General features: G+C 40.8%; 1 protein-coding gene across 4 annotated transcripts in view; it reads left to right on the top strand.

Annotated features, from left to right (window-relative positions):
- SFMBT2 (Scm like with four mbt domains 2) overlaps window positions 1–14,776 on the top strand; it is a 254,257-nt gene that overhangs the window by 121,559 nt on the left and 117,922 nt on the right. For all 4 annotated transcript variants that reach the window (XM_073619432.1, XM_073619433.1, XM_073619431.1 and 1 more), the window contains exons 3-4: window positions 5,258–5,352; window positions 8,427–8,667. In XM_073619432.1, coding sequence (XP_073475533.1) covers window positions 5,258–5,352; window positions 8,427–8,667 — 336 coding nt within the window. The remainder of the gene's footprint in view (window positions 1–5,257; window positions 5,353–8,426; window positions 8,668–14,776) is intronic.

Raw genomic sequence — 14,776 nt, 5'->3', positions numbered from 1 at the left:
TGTTTTCTCCCGTGGATGTCCAGGCCTTTTTATGTTGCTGAGCTCACCAGTGCGTTCTTCTTTCCTCAGAATGTACCAAATGGTTGATTTGTCCACACGTAATGTTGCTACTATCTCTGATGGATTTGTTTCATTTTTGAAGCCTTACAATGGCCTGTTTCACTTGCATTGACAGCTCCTTTGAACTCATGATGTGGGTTCACAGCAATAGATTCCAAATGCAAATACCACACTTAGAATCAACTCCAGACCTTTTACCTGCTTAAATGATGAAGAAATAATGAAGGAGTAGCCCACACCTGGTCATGAAAAAGCTTTTGATTCAATTGTCCAATTACTTTTGGTCCCTTGAAAAAGGGGGGTGGCTATTCTTAAGAGCTGTAATTCCTAAAGCATTCCTCCGATTTGGATGTACATACCCTCAAGTTAAACCTGAGAGTGTGCACGTTCAGCCCATATATTATATAACTATAGCTTGAATATGTTTTGGTAAATACCTTAAAAAAAATCTAAAATTGTGCCTGTGTCCAAATATATATGGACCTAGCTATCTATTTCTACGCTGTTAGTTTCCTCTACATGTTTATCAGCATGCCTGTTAAAGTGCACATTGGGATATAAAATGTATTAGCGATCAGATCACATTCTAGTGTCTGGCTGTGCTGTGATGTTTATAGACATGTTTAGATTCCAATATTTAATACTCACTATTTCTCATTGTTCCCAAAAATGGTTTGTGTAAATATATTTTTGTCACTGTCTGTCAGTGTCTACAAATAGCAAACTGCCAAGAGATTATAATTAGAGTGGAATAACATAAACTACAAATTGATATACATTTTTAGAGTATAAACCACTGCCTTAAGACCATTAACATTGTTATGCAAATATTTGCATAATTGTACTATTAATGACAGAGCCTGCATGAGTTATGAGTAGAAATGTTCTGCGGTTATCACTTCATCATTAAACATAGATAAAGTAATAGAAGTGTTGTTGAAATCTCATTTATGGTGCATAATTGAAACATAATGGAGTTATACAAGAACTTGAATTAGTCTTTGTAAAAACAATTATCTCTCGGTTGCTTCTTCTTGACTCCAATAACATACAGCCATACTACCACAAATTCTATTATGTTATTATCACATGGAAAAATGGACGGAATGATTGCATATTAAATGAAACACGTTTGCAGTTCTGAATTCAATAATTATTCAATTATTTAATTCTTGTTAGTACTAGCCAACTGTTAATGGATTTCATTTCAGGACCAATGATATGGCATATTATTGTTATAATAATTATTATTATTATTACTTCCAAAGTCTAGATTGATGTAACAGAGTTACAGAATTAGTTGGGAGTTGTGACTCTTCACACAATAAATTGTTCACTTTTATTATTCAGTCATATGCTGATGAAAAATGTAAACAGGAAATGGCTTTTCGCTTGATTGGGTAATTGAAGTAAATATTTACAAAATTTAGTGTGTGAAGATTCTCCACACCTTTAGTAAATCAGCCTCAATGTCTCTCACCTCCTGCATCAATCCCTTGTACCCCAAAAGATCATCATCTTTTTTTACCATTTGTGTCTACCAGTTTTCCCCCCAGTAGTAAAAAAAATTGGTGCAATTTACCTCCGGGATATAAAAAAATATCCCAAGCTTTGAACATTTCATGGAGCACTGTTCAATTCATTATCGGAAAATGGAAAGAGTATGGCACAACTGCAAACCTACCAAGACATGGCCATCCACCTAAACTGACAGGCTGGGCAAGGACAGCATTTATTAGAGAAGCAGCCAAGAGGCTCATGGTAACTCTGGAGGAGCTGCAGAGATCCACAGCTCAGGTGGGAGAATCTGTCCACAGGACAACTATTAGTCCTGCACTCCACAAATCTGGCCTTTATGGAAGAGTGGCAAGAAGAAAGCCATTGTTGAAAGAAATCCATAGGAAGTTCTGTTTGCAGTTTGCGAGAAGCCATGTAGGGGACACAGCAAACATGTGGAAGAAGGTGTTCTGCTCAGATGAAACCAAAATTGAACTTTTTGGCCTAAAAGCAAAACGCTATGCGTGGCGGAAAACTAACACTGCGCATCACCCTGAACACAACATCACCACTGTCAAACATGGTGGTGGCAGCATCATATTGTGGGGAAGCTTTTCTTATAAAGGGACAGGGAAGCTGATCAGATTTGATGGGAAGATGGATGGAGCCAAATACAGGGCAATCTTAGAAGAAACCTGTTAGAGTCTGCAAAAGACAAAGGAAAATGACCCTAAACATACAGCCAGAGCTACAATGGAATGGTTTAGATTAAAGCATATTCATGTGTTAGAATGGCATAGTCAAAGTCCAGACCTAAATCCAATTGAGAATCTGTGGCAAGACTTGAAAATTGTTGTTCACAGATGCTCTCCATCCAATCTGACAGAGCTTGAACTATTTTGCAAAGAAGAATGGGCAAAAATGTCACTCTCTAGATGTGCAAAGATGAGACATACCCAAAAAGACTTGCAGCTGTAATTGCAGCAAAAGGTGGTTCTACAAAGTATTGACTCAGGGGGGCTGAATACAAATGCACGCCACACTTTTCACTTAATTATTTGTAAAACCAATAATAATTTTCCTACCACTTCACAATTATTTCTCTACTCTACAGTACAAAACTATAACGTTCAGCTGCTCAGAGGTCCTCCACTGTTGAATAGGACTGTGCAACAATTTCAAATGCTAGGCAGATGCTGCCTTCCATGGATAATCCAAAGTGGAATAACAAAAACAAGAAGACAGGAAGGGGCAAGCCACTAATGCATTACCGCAAAAAAAAAAATGTATTTGAGCAAATAAAATGGATACAAATTGGATACTTACAAAAGTGCAACTGGTAAAACACATGGACCACAAGATGCCATATAGTGCAAGGTATGTGTACTCCAATTGTATCCTGCTGTATAGCCAAGCTGACGCCTTTCAGGGGCACACCCCCTTCCTGAGATGAACTGACCAGTGCAACAATCATGAAGTTTTCATTTGGGTCAAATACATTTTTTGCAGTAATGCACTAGGTGTTTGCACCTTCCTGTCTTCTTGTTTTTGTACTTTCTTTACTCTACCTAAAACTAAAGGAAATATATTCCCTTTACAATTATATAACGTACAGAGTGCAGGGGTCGGGAGTAAGGATGAGCTAAGATTCAGGCTGAACTGTGATAGCAGGCTGCCAGTCTAATCTGCTGAGACCATGGAATTTCCCACTCCACAGCTGCACCTAGCAAGAGGTTGGAATGTTGGTAACTTTATTGACCTAATGTGGCCATGTGGCCATATTTGAACAATGCCATTGACCAGGCACCAGGAGTATGTAACATATAGGGTGCAGAGGTCATAAATGTGTTATGTACGAAATGCAAGTGTCAGGAGTTATGTAACCTACAGAGTTCATGGATCAGGAGTATGTAACATACTTAGAGCTGAGGTCATGAATATGTAACATATTGAGTGCAGGAATCAGTTGTATATAATGTACTGAGTGCAAGGATCAGGAGTATATTCAGCCCAGTGCACAGCACTTTAATTTTAACAACACCCCCTTATTGTTAGTACAGCAGAATCCCTTATGGGACATTCTGGAAACATACTCATTCACACACACTGAAATACACACAGTCACTTACATTTACACATAATGATACACACACTCACACAATGACATGCATTCATGCACAATGACACACATACACTCATTAGCTGTCACTTACCTTACTGGCCAGTCAAACACTCTGCTGTCCCTTTACTCTCTTTAGTTCCCCCTGTCCCTACTACTGCTGGAAAGCACAGGGGCAGCAGGGCTGAGGAGGAATAGCACACCTTGCTTAAGGCTGCCCTCCTTGTGTCTGCACAGAACTGCAGCTCCCTATAGGCAATGTCAGGCAGACATGGCAACAAAGAATATGGCAACAAAGAACATGGATGCCAGTGGCCTCATCACCCAGGGGGCAAGATCAGACATGCAGGACATGAGCACTGGGTGCCTGTGATAGTAAGGTTCACAAATAGAGTCTTGTATTGGTAATAATCACTCATCTTTATGAAACTACCTTCCATGTGCTGTTATTCACATATGTTAATGTGTGTGGTACAAGCCACTTCAATGATTGTTTTATATTTTTGTCTTTGTTTACCTACTTTCTGGTCACAGTACAACTTTTTTTAGTCATCATGCACAATGACACCTGCCATAACATTCTTAATTAACATTGTCTCAAAGAACTGCTAATGTTCACCTGTGTGCATTCCTTGTTCTCAGACTCCAATGTCAGGTCATAGAGTTAAAGTAAGTTTAACTATGCGTTTACTATATCTGGTCTCCCACAGTACACAGATCATGGAAATGCAATCATTTTAGCAAATATAAACTGCTAAATACCTTTTCTCTATCGGTGCCAGGTTAAAACTTGTAGGAGGAGTTTTCATTTTCCCACAATTGTCCTATCAGGCTGCAGGACCCTTGACCCTCTGTGTTGACAGTGCTGATTGGCCCTGTGCTGATCACATGCACTCTCCCAAGAAAAAAAAAACTCTTTAGCAATACACACTGGGCATGTGCAGCCTGACTCCAGTAACTCTGTTCTGGAGTCAGTGAAAGAAGAGGAGGATCTGTGCATACAGGATTAAACAGCCTTTTTACACGATGCAGAGAATTAACTCCTTAGGTTCCACAGTGAGTATAACAAGTATGTTTTACTGCAGATACACACTGATTTTACTGTTGTGGGTTTAGTAACACTTTAAGCTTCAAAGAAACTGATAAAAAATTACTTTAAAGTACCTGTGCTTTTCATATGGGCTAAAAATGGCTAAAGAATAAGTTCATTTTTATTTTTTTTTATCAATTACACGTACTTCCCTTTCCTGCTACTCCTTACAGCCACTGTTAACTTCGGGCCTTGGAGCTTACACAGGGCTGAAGACTCTCCTCCACCCCATGTGACAGTGGCCACTCATCAAGCACCAGTACTTTCACATGGGAGGAAGATGCATGAGTCACATACTCCCCTATACCCATAAGTACTTGGTATGTCTCGTCATTCGGAGTTAGGGAACAATAAGTATTTGCTTTCAGTGGATATATTAACAAAGTAAACCTGTTACTTGACCCTGCAGCACTGCTTATAAAAATATCAATTTATAAATTTATAATGTACGATATACATATTAATTGTTGTTTTGTGTTATCCTTTTGCAGATGATGGCTCTAGTGTTGAAGATACAGATTTTAACTGGGATGAGTATTTAGAGGAAACAGCATCAAGTTCTGCACCACACACTTCTTTCAGACATGTATGTACTCTGTTCTTTTTTTTTTTTTTTTTTTTTTTTTTATTGTTTAAACACTAAACTATATGTCACATTAGAAAAACGTCAGCTAATACCTGGAAGTTGCTATCACAAAGCAAATCAAAGATCAAAGCAAGTTAGTTTACTTGAAAATTCAAAGAATTCTTGGTTAGCCTTTTATGTTACTTGATACAATTTAATTTTCTAATGTTTCAGACTTTAGCTCATTGCTTTCAAACTGACAACTCTCTTTAGCATTTTAAATGTCAGCACCTTATTTCAAATGAAAAATGCTATTCTTTCTGCTTTCTCCATTTCTTTAAATGAAATATTGGGTAATTTGCTATTGCAATGGATCTAGGAGGCCAAGTTATACTATATATATAAATATAGTTGAGGTAGGGCCCTCCTCTAGTTAGGCTCCTAGGCTAAATTTAGTTTTTGGCTTTGCTGCAGTCAATGGAGCAGTAATCTATTGCTTTTGTCTGGTCGGGGTTTCCTAGTTAGGTGTATGATTTCTCACACCTGCTTCTGGGAGAAGCCTCCAGAATATAGGGCAGGGGGAATCAAATGTCCAGTATGAATATTTATCATGCTTCAGCCAATCCCTGGTTCAGCCAATCCCGGAGTTTTCTAAATTTCCACTCTTCAGCATTAACCGGAACGCATTGTGTTCTTCACTACACCTGTCGTTCCTTTTTGTGTTCTTTCCTCCCCCTTGCTTCTTACTTATTCTTACGTACTCCGTCTCTACTCTGCTGTTTTCCTTTCCCAAAAACTCTTTCTAAACATACACCTCTCCTTCCCCTCTTTTCACATTATAGCTGGAGTTATGTCACGGTCCGGCAGTGAGGACCTTGCCTCCGCCCCTCTGTCACCCACTGCGGTTTCAGAGCCAGCCAGCACTCAGTTCCTCAAGGGATGGACTATCCCCAAGCTCATGGCAGAGCTGCGGCGTAGGGCCATTCCTACCCCGCCACAGTCAGGAAAGCAGAATTATTCAGGCTGCTGTTCCCAACACCAGCAGCAGCTGCACCTGGCACCCAGAAGACACCCCTGCAGTCCATCTCCTCAGCTCTCGCCCAGCTTCATACCATGATCAGCACGCTGACCACAGCAGTCTCTGACGTGCAGGTGAGAGTAGGAGTCCTAGGGGTGCACCCAGTGGTGACCCCCCTAGACACAGTCGCAGCGCCTGTCTTGGCACTACCACCCACAGGTACGCCGAGCACTAGTTCCACTATTTTTCCTGCACACCTCGTCCCTGCCAGCATCAGGAAGGACATCCTGGAGGGAAAGGATGTTAACCTGGCCTTGTTAACCTGGCCTCCCTGCTCATTTCGGCCCACGATCTGGCCGAGAATAAGTCCTATGCCTGGGGGGATGTATCCTTGGTTCTGAAGGCCAAAGGCCCCAGGCTCAATCGTAAACTGATGATAACCGAGTTTGTGCTGGCCTTCGCCATTTTTAGGAATGTCTTATGCTCGGCCAACCCCAGCAGGAGGGAAGAGATGGATTTGATTAAAGGTACAATTACGAAGGCTCTGCGTTTTACGACTACCACCGCTCGTTTGCAGCCAGAGCTGCATCCAAACTCCCCCAGTTCGAAACCAGCACGAATTGGAGCATTGTGGACACCGAGTTGTTCTGCCGGCACTTTGCGGGTCTGCGTTCACCGCTTTGCACCGTTTGCCAGTCCTCCACTCACACGGCAAACTGGTGCTCTAACATGGATGTCAGATGTTCCTTGACCTTCCCCTCTGCCTCTAGTGCTGCTCAAGGCATGCCTGCCCCTATGCAACATCCTCAGGTGGACTAGAGTTGGGACGGCCCTTCCAGTTACTAGGCAAGACGCCTATCTGCAACTTTAACTATGGCACCTGCAGCTTCAACCAATGCCGACTGCTTCACATTTGTGTCAACTGTCATAGAGCTCATCCCAAGAGCAAATACCCCCCTCCCCTAGCATCCCAACTCATCTTGAGTGAGCCGGGTGAATGTACGATGGCTGGAGTTCTACCTTTCCTCTCACCTGTCACCCACATACACACTATTCCTGGTGTGTGGGTTTATCTCCGGACTCCACACGGGGCTCAGCACCCTACCCCACACCACCAATCAGTGCAGGAACCTCCGCTCAGCCTCCGCTGATGAGCAGGCTATTGACAATCTGTTGCAGACCGAGCTGGACCAGGGATTCATTATTGGCCCCTTCGCTTATGTTGCCATTGATGGCGACTCCGGTGCCAGGCTGATGAGTTTTGGACACTGCCAGATGTAGGACAAAATGGTCTTGAAGGCGGGCCAGATGGCACCTGTGTAGCACCTGGCAACCGAGGCCACTGTATGTGAACTCCCCAGCTTCCTACCACACCGGGGTCAACATCAAATTCTTCCAGACCCACAACGAATGGTGTCCAGTAGTGGTTCTGGACCAGTTGTTATCACACCTGCCGGACCAGTCTAGCTCCAGCCCATTGTTGCCTTTTCCTTCCAGCCCACTAACAGCTAGCCAGTTCATCAGACATGTTTGCATCCTCCTGGCTAATCTAGGCCTCAAACCTATCCAGTTTTCCAGGCACTCCTTTAGGATCGAAGCGGCCCCGGCCGCCTCCTGGCACTGGGTGCTGGGTCATGTCATCAGATTAGGCAGATGGAAATCCGCCTGCTTTACCTGGAACATTCTGAATCCCCAGGTTGAGAAGTTGCAAGCCTTTACCAAGCTTGCCCAATAAATGTCATGTATACCAATACAGCATTTCCCCCTATCCTGGCATTTTTGCCCCCCTTTTGGTGTTTCCTATTTCGTGAGCTATTCAGTCAACACCGTGCAAAGCAATAGAGTTCTGATTAACTCCCAGTGCTGTCCCTTTCTTTCCCAGTCTCCCGTTGCTACCTTACAGAACTTTGGAAAAAGAGATAAATAATCAGGTACTTGTACTAATTGTATTTAAAAAAAGTATACTTAGTTTACTTCTGGTTTAACATTAATATGGTTATACCATTTTCTACCAGCTAAGTAATGGATTTAACTGAAAAGTGTTTCCAATTTGTTGTTCCTTCTGTATGTTTAATAGGTGGAAATTAGTCTTCAGAGCAGCTTCCAACCAGGAATGAAACTGGAAGTGGCCAATAAGAATAATCCAGAAACTTACTGGGTTGCAACTATCATTACCACATGTGGACAGTTACTTCTGCTGAGGTATTGTGGCTATGGAGAAGATCGCAGGGCAGACTTCTGGTGTGATGTCATGACTGCAGATCTACACCCTGTTGGCTGGTGTACACAAAATAACAAAGTCTTGATGCCTCCAGATGGTAAGACCAACCACTAATATTCATTTTCTGTACTGTGTTTTGTCTGTGCCCATCACACAGCCACATATTGCTTGTTACCAGTCATTTTAAACATGATTTTTTCAAAAATGGGAATCTCTTAAAAATGGAAACTGACCTTTTAAATTTATAGACTGATAGCACACTGTTCTGTCTATGGCAAAGCTGGGGTGATTTTGCTAGCTGGTGACACTTCCAAAATGCTGACAGAATGTTACCGGATTGGACTGCACCCTTCTTAGTCATAACTATATCAAAAGAATGGTTCAGATGACTAATACCTCGCTGTGGTTTTGATGGGATAAATTCCCCTGTTTTATAGTACTGTTATGACCTGTGAAAGCTAAGAAATGTATGTTTTTGCAGTCTGAGATGTAGAGCTAAAGTCACAAGCAGGTCTTGTTAGTCATGTATTTAAATTGCTGGTTGTCTTATTATTTACTCTTCCAAAATACCTTGGTTTGCAGGAATATTGCAGTAAATTTTATAGAAATTAGATTTATTTTTTTATAATATAGGGTTCAGTAACTATAAATAAAGCATACTTAAGGGCTCAATAAGCTTCTGCAATGCATTATGCCCGTTTTAGGTAGTGCTTTTAGACTGTACGTCTATTGCTTGCACCTTTTGTGCTTAGTGAATTTTGCTATGCAAAAATCATCTCTGTTCAGGACCATGAGCATACTGTATATCATACTTGGGTGTTAGAAAGAGCAGCACAGGGAGTTATAATTTTCATCAGTAGTTTATTTATAAAGATCTGTAGGTGTTTTTTTATTTATAGGACAATGATAAAGCTGCCTGATTATCAGAAATGTACATCTTTATTTCAGCGGTAAACATAACAATACAGCGTTAAGGTACAAATTGCAAACACAATACAATGTTCATATAATATTATGCTAAATAAATAATCTAATTGTAAGTAGCAACTTCTAACTGGAAAGTCACATTATTAGGTTTTTTGTTTTTTTTTCAAATCATAGGAACTTATTGAAAATCATTTCTACAATGTACTAAAGTGGTGGAGACTGTTCATGTAGCAGAATATATGTTGACTGTGAAAAGTTCATAGCTTAGCATATATTGAGGGTAAGTTCATTTAAATTTCCAATTAGGTGCAGGGAAAAAAGTGATTGAAAAGTCTATTTTTTTAGGTAAAAATAACAATGTCATGCTTACCTACTCTGTGAAATGGTTTTGAACAGAACAGACCAGATCCTCCTCTTCTCGGGTCCCTATTCGATGCTCCTGGCCCCTCCCCTTTGTTGCGTGCCCCCACAGCATGCAGATTTCAATTTCCCGAGCCGAGTCACAGCTCCCTGTGTCCATTCAGACATGGAGCCACAGCCTGGCCCTGCCCCCTTTGTCTTCTCATTGGCTAACTGATTTTGATTGACAGCAGCGGGAGCCAATGGCGGCACCCTGCTGTCTCAGCCAATGAGAAGGGGAGTCCTGGGCAGCTGAGACATTCCTACAACATCGCTGGATCTAGAGGGGGCTCAGGTAAGTATTAGGGGGCTGAGGGAGGTTGCTGCACACAGAAGGCTTTTTATCTTAATGCATAGAAAAAAACCTTCTGCCTTTACAATCCCTTTAAACATGATTGAATAATTGAGTTAAACATACCATTGCCATATGTACTAATCTAAGTGAACAGTCTCTGCTACTTTAGTAAATCAACCCAAATCAACATAATTCATCAAGCTTCCTACCAGCAGGATTTGCAATAGAGATTTTATGTGTATTTTGAGTCCCTTCACTTGCAGTCCTACATAGTTTTCACCAGGCCTTTTTTCTCTGAAAATAGGTGCAGGAACTCAACCACAACCCCCCAAATCCCCCTCTCCCCCACACACACCATCCATCAAATAGTGAGTGTGGTCAAATTTCACAATGAGAGGGTCTTAAGGGGGCATTAAATACCAGGAGTGCATTACGTACAGAGGGCAGAGTTCGGGGGGTTACACAGAGTGTAGAGTTCAGGGTTGCACTACATGCAGAGTTTGGTGGTACACTGCCTACAAAAAGCAGAGTTCAGGGGTGAGCTACGTGCAGAGTTCGACTGTACACTACCTACATAGTGCAGAGTTCAGGGGTGAGCTACACAGAGTGCAGAGTTCAGCCTTCTTCTACAGCTGCTTACCTCTCCATCCACATCTCACTTTCACCCCTCTTCAGCTCTGACCTCTGCATGCAATCCCGCCACCACCACCCCCTTTTTCTCCCCCTTCCTTAAAAGCTCCACCATCATTCACATGTCCAACTTTTGCTGCTTTGTTAAGCTGAAGCACCCAGCTGGCTCTAGTACCTTCCCTCACACTGCAGTTCTCCCTGTCTTTCTCACTTGCAGGGAGATCATCCAGTGGGGATGTTGGCATTTGCACTGCACCCTGGGCACCTGCATCTCCCCTTTCCCCATCCTGCACTCAGAGGGAGCTGCTCAGGAGATTAGATCTGTGGGAGTCTTTGGGAGACAAGATGTCACTCGTAAACACCGAAGCTGGATTTCAATGTTTACAAGTGATGGTGGTGAGCAGAGAGCAGAGGGCTTCAGCCAGAGATGGTGGAACTCAGTTCCACCAAGTTCCAGCCGAAAAAAAGCCCTGGTTTTCACAACAGTTTTTTTTTAAACTGTTGCAACAGATGTCAAGTTTTCTATCTAAAATATATGAGCCATTAGGGAATGGATTAAAGCATATTTTAAAATAACACTGTGCTACATCTGAGCAGGGGTAAATTTATAAATAATCTACAATTTTATAGTAAGTCTACCTGCATGCTTTTATTTTGTATTGCTTTGCCATGTTAATAAATCTCCTCCATTGATCTGCCTCTCTTTCAAAATAAAATAGGTTGTTTGGTTTTTATTTTATTACTAAAAGAAATAATTTATCTTTTTACCAAAACAAACACAGAGATGTTTAATATGTATATGTATATGTAATATGTAATATTTTGTTCCTTATGTCTGGTTACCTTTTAGGCCTCATGTACACTGCTGCTGCTAAATGAACGTTTAGGAGCAGTTGGGCATTTTTTTCAGCAGCTCCTGAACTCTCCTCTATGTTATCTTATCAGTACATGTACATTGGTTCGTTTACAGTCATTTCTAGGCAGTTGTGTTTAGAGGCTTTATTTGGAACCCAAAAAATTGCGTTCAGAAGCTGTTTAGAGACATTTCAAACGCCAAACATGGCTAAACGCGGCAACTCACGTTTAGCAGTGTTTCATTTACAGGCATTTTTCATTTTTGCCAATTTTGAAAAAAAAAAAATCTTTTTTCAAACGCTTCTAGACGCAACTAAACGCGGCTAAATGTGACTGAACGCGGCATGTAAAGGCGGCTAAAGAGCCATTTTTAGACGCTGGTTTCTAGCTGTCAAGTTAAATCTTTCAGGAGAGGTTGAACAACGTCCCGTGTACATGAAGCCTTAGGGTATGTTGTGGTCTCGTTTTACCACTGCCACTGGTGTGCAATGACATTACACTGTTTACATTTTTTTTAACTTTATTAAAAAGTCACAAGATTACATTTCATTCATTTGTGCACCGTTGTGCACGTTATGATACAGTGTAGTGCATTGTAACATACTGTCTGCATAAAAATGCAGAATGTCCTACTTTTTTAAGTGCACACCACTGCAGCACAGTGGCATGATCTGAACTCATAGGACTCAAAGCAAGGTTGCATGGTGCAGCCCAATCTATATGGTGTGAATTGGCCCTAAGAGGACTAACTCACACTCCTTGCGTTGATGTCAAAGCTAATAATTATCAATTAAGAGATGTTCATACCATGACCAGGACAATGATGCATCTGTACACATTTACCAAAAGTGTCATGCCTCCCTCAGTTAAAGTGTTACTAAACCCTGGACCCTGCATTCACTATATCTGGTCTCCCACAGTACACAAAACATGGAAATGCAATTATTTTAATAAATATAAACTTCTAAATACCTTTTCTCATCATCAGTATATATAGTAGTTTTATGACTTCTATCAGTGGCTGGTTAAAGCTTGTAGGAGGAGTTTCCATTATACTCTGACTGTCCTATGAGGCTGCAGGACCCCAGACCCTCTGTTTGGATAGTGCTGATTGGCCGATCACATGCACCCTCCCAAGATAAAAAAAAAAAACTCTCCAGCAATACACATTAAACTGAGCATGTGCAGAGTGCCCCCAAGGCTTTGTACTATCAGCAGATGAATTGGGAACAGTGGAAAAAGGGGTGGATCTGAGTAGTCAGGATCAAACAGCCTTTTTACACAATGCAGAGGATTAATCCCTTAGGTTCCACAGCAGGTATAACAAGCATGCTTTACTGCATATACAGACTGATTTTACTGTTGTGGGTTTAGTAACACTTTAACCCTTGTTGTGCCAAGGTAAGAGGATCTGTGAGTCCAATAAAATTGACAATTACTGCTTATAGAAGATAAATAAATACAGAGATAGATAGATAGATAGATAGATAGATAGATAGATAGATAGATAGATAGATAGATAGATAGATAGATAGATAGTAAGAGCCACATTTTCTTTATTCATTATGATTATGTTTTCTTTATGCCATTAGTAACGGTTGTGGGTGACTAATAAAGATGGTAGAGATACTTGTTTTGGCAGCAAGAGTCTTCCATTCTCGAACAAATGCAATGATTGTTTGTAGCTCTGCTTATTTAATAAGAAAGAATCTTGACTTCATTTTGCTTTGTCTTATTTAACATCGAGAAGATTTAATATACAGAATTTGTCTTTTCCTGTCTGAAGTCTTAGTGAACCGGGTGCAGGAATGCCAGGAAAGAGCCAAAACCTCCCACTGATTACTGTGCTAGAAGATAGTTATTGCTTTGCTGCCTGAGGGAAGAGCAGTTCATAGAGAACGTAGAAGCCACCCTGTCGTGTTCTTGAAAAGTGATTTCATGTGCAGCGTTGAGCCTCAGAGGGTTGACTTCGCTAAAGATAGATTGAAGAAAGGGAAAGTAGCTGAAGCTGTTGATTGTTGGCTAAAGGCAATGATCTGCCATGCTAGCTGCATAATTTCAAATGAGGATGATTTGGTTCTTGTACGACACAAAATATATTTTTTTGGAATGTGAACATTTAAAACTTAAACAGTTTGTCCTTGCAGTGCTGTAAACAGCTGCTGCATCTACTTATAGTACTTAAGGCAATCATGTATTTCACTAATGAAATCTGTATTTACATTTGAAAAATGTGGTAATTATGATTACAAAAAAATGAGCACTTATGTTTACAAAATAAGTACGAACCTACTGTACATGCACTATTTTTTGTGAATTTGAATGTAGTTCAGAATACATCGGTATCCGAATACACTAGTGATCCCCGGGCCTATTTTTGCATTTAAAGTGTCAAATTCTATTTGAATATATATGAGTGGAAGATTTGGATTGGTTTCTAAGGTGACACTGACAGTTTGTACTTTATACAGTGTTATACATCATGTGATAGAGAACTTCTCATTTTCACCTGAAAAGAGAAGGTTTTTATAGACTTTATTGTTTTTAAAGGTTTAATGTTTTTCATGGACTTTATTGCATTCATGGACTGTTACAGCTCCCCTTATTACAATCCATAGAGCTGCTTCTCCTAAACTTGCCCAGTCCCACTGCTACCCCTGTTTTTATCTGGAACTTCAGTCCATCACATTTTCCCTTGGTGTAGTGCAGGGATATGCAATATGCGGACCTCCAACTGTTGGAGAACTACAAGTCCCATGAGGCATAGCAAGACTCTGACAGCCACAAGCATGACACCCAGAGGCAGAGGCATGATGGGACTTGTAGTTTTGCAACAGCTGGAGGTCTGCTAATTGCATATCCCTGGTGTAGTGCATAGATAAAGATTGTATTAGTGTTTTTTTTACTATATTGTTCTCCCAGTATTTGTGTTTATCCCTTTCTGACATTGTCCATGCGCCAGATTTTTTACCTGCATTTAGTTATTTTCTTTTTAACAAAACAACAGTCTATTTAGCATATATAACATATAATAACATCATCATCAATAACAAAATTGTTGTAGTGTAGGGTGTTTCAAAAGAAACTAAGACCAAGTGCT

This window comes from Aquarana catesbeiana, linkage group LG03 (assembly GCF_042186555.1).
Source record: "Aquarana catesbeiana isolate 2022-GZ linkage group LG03, ASM4218655v1, whole genome shotgun sequence".
Lineage (NCBI taxonomy): Eukaryota > Metazoa > Chordata > Amphibia > Anura > Ranidae > Aquarana > Aquarana catesbeiana.
Note: the sequence above shows the minus strand (reverse complement) of the source record. Positions and strands in the feature narration are given on the sequence as shown.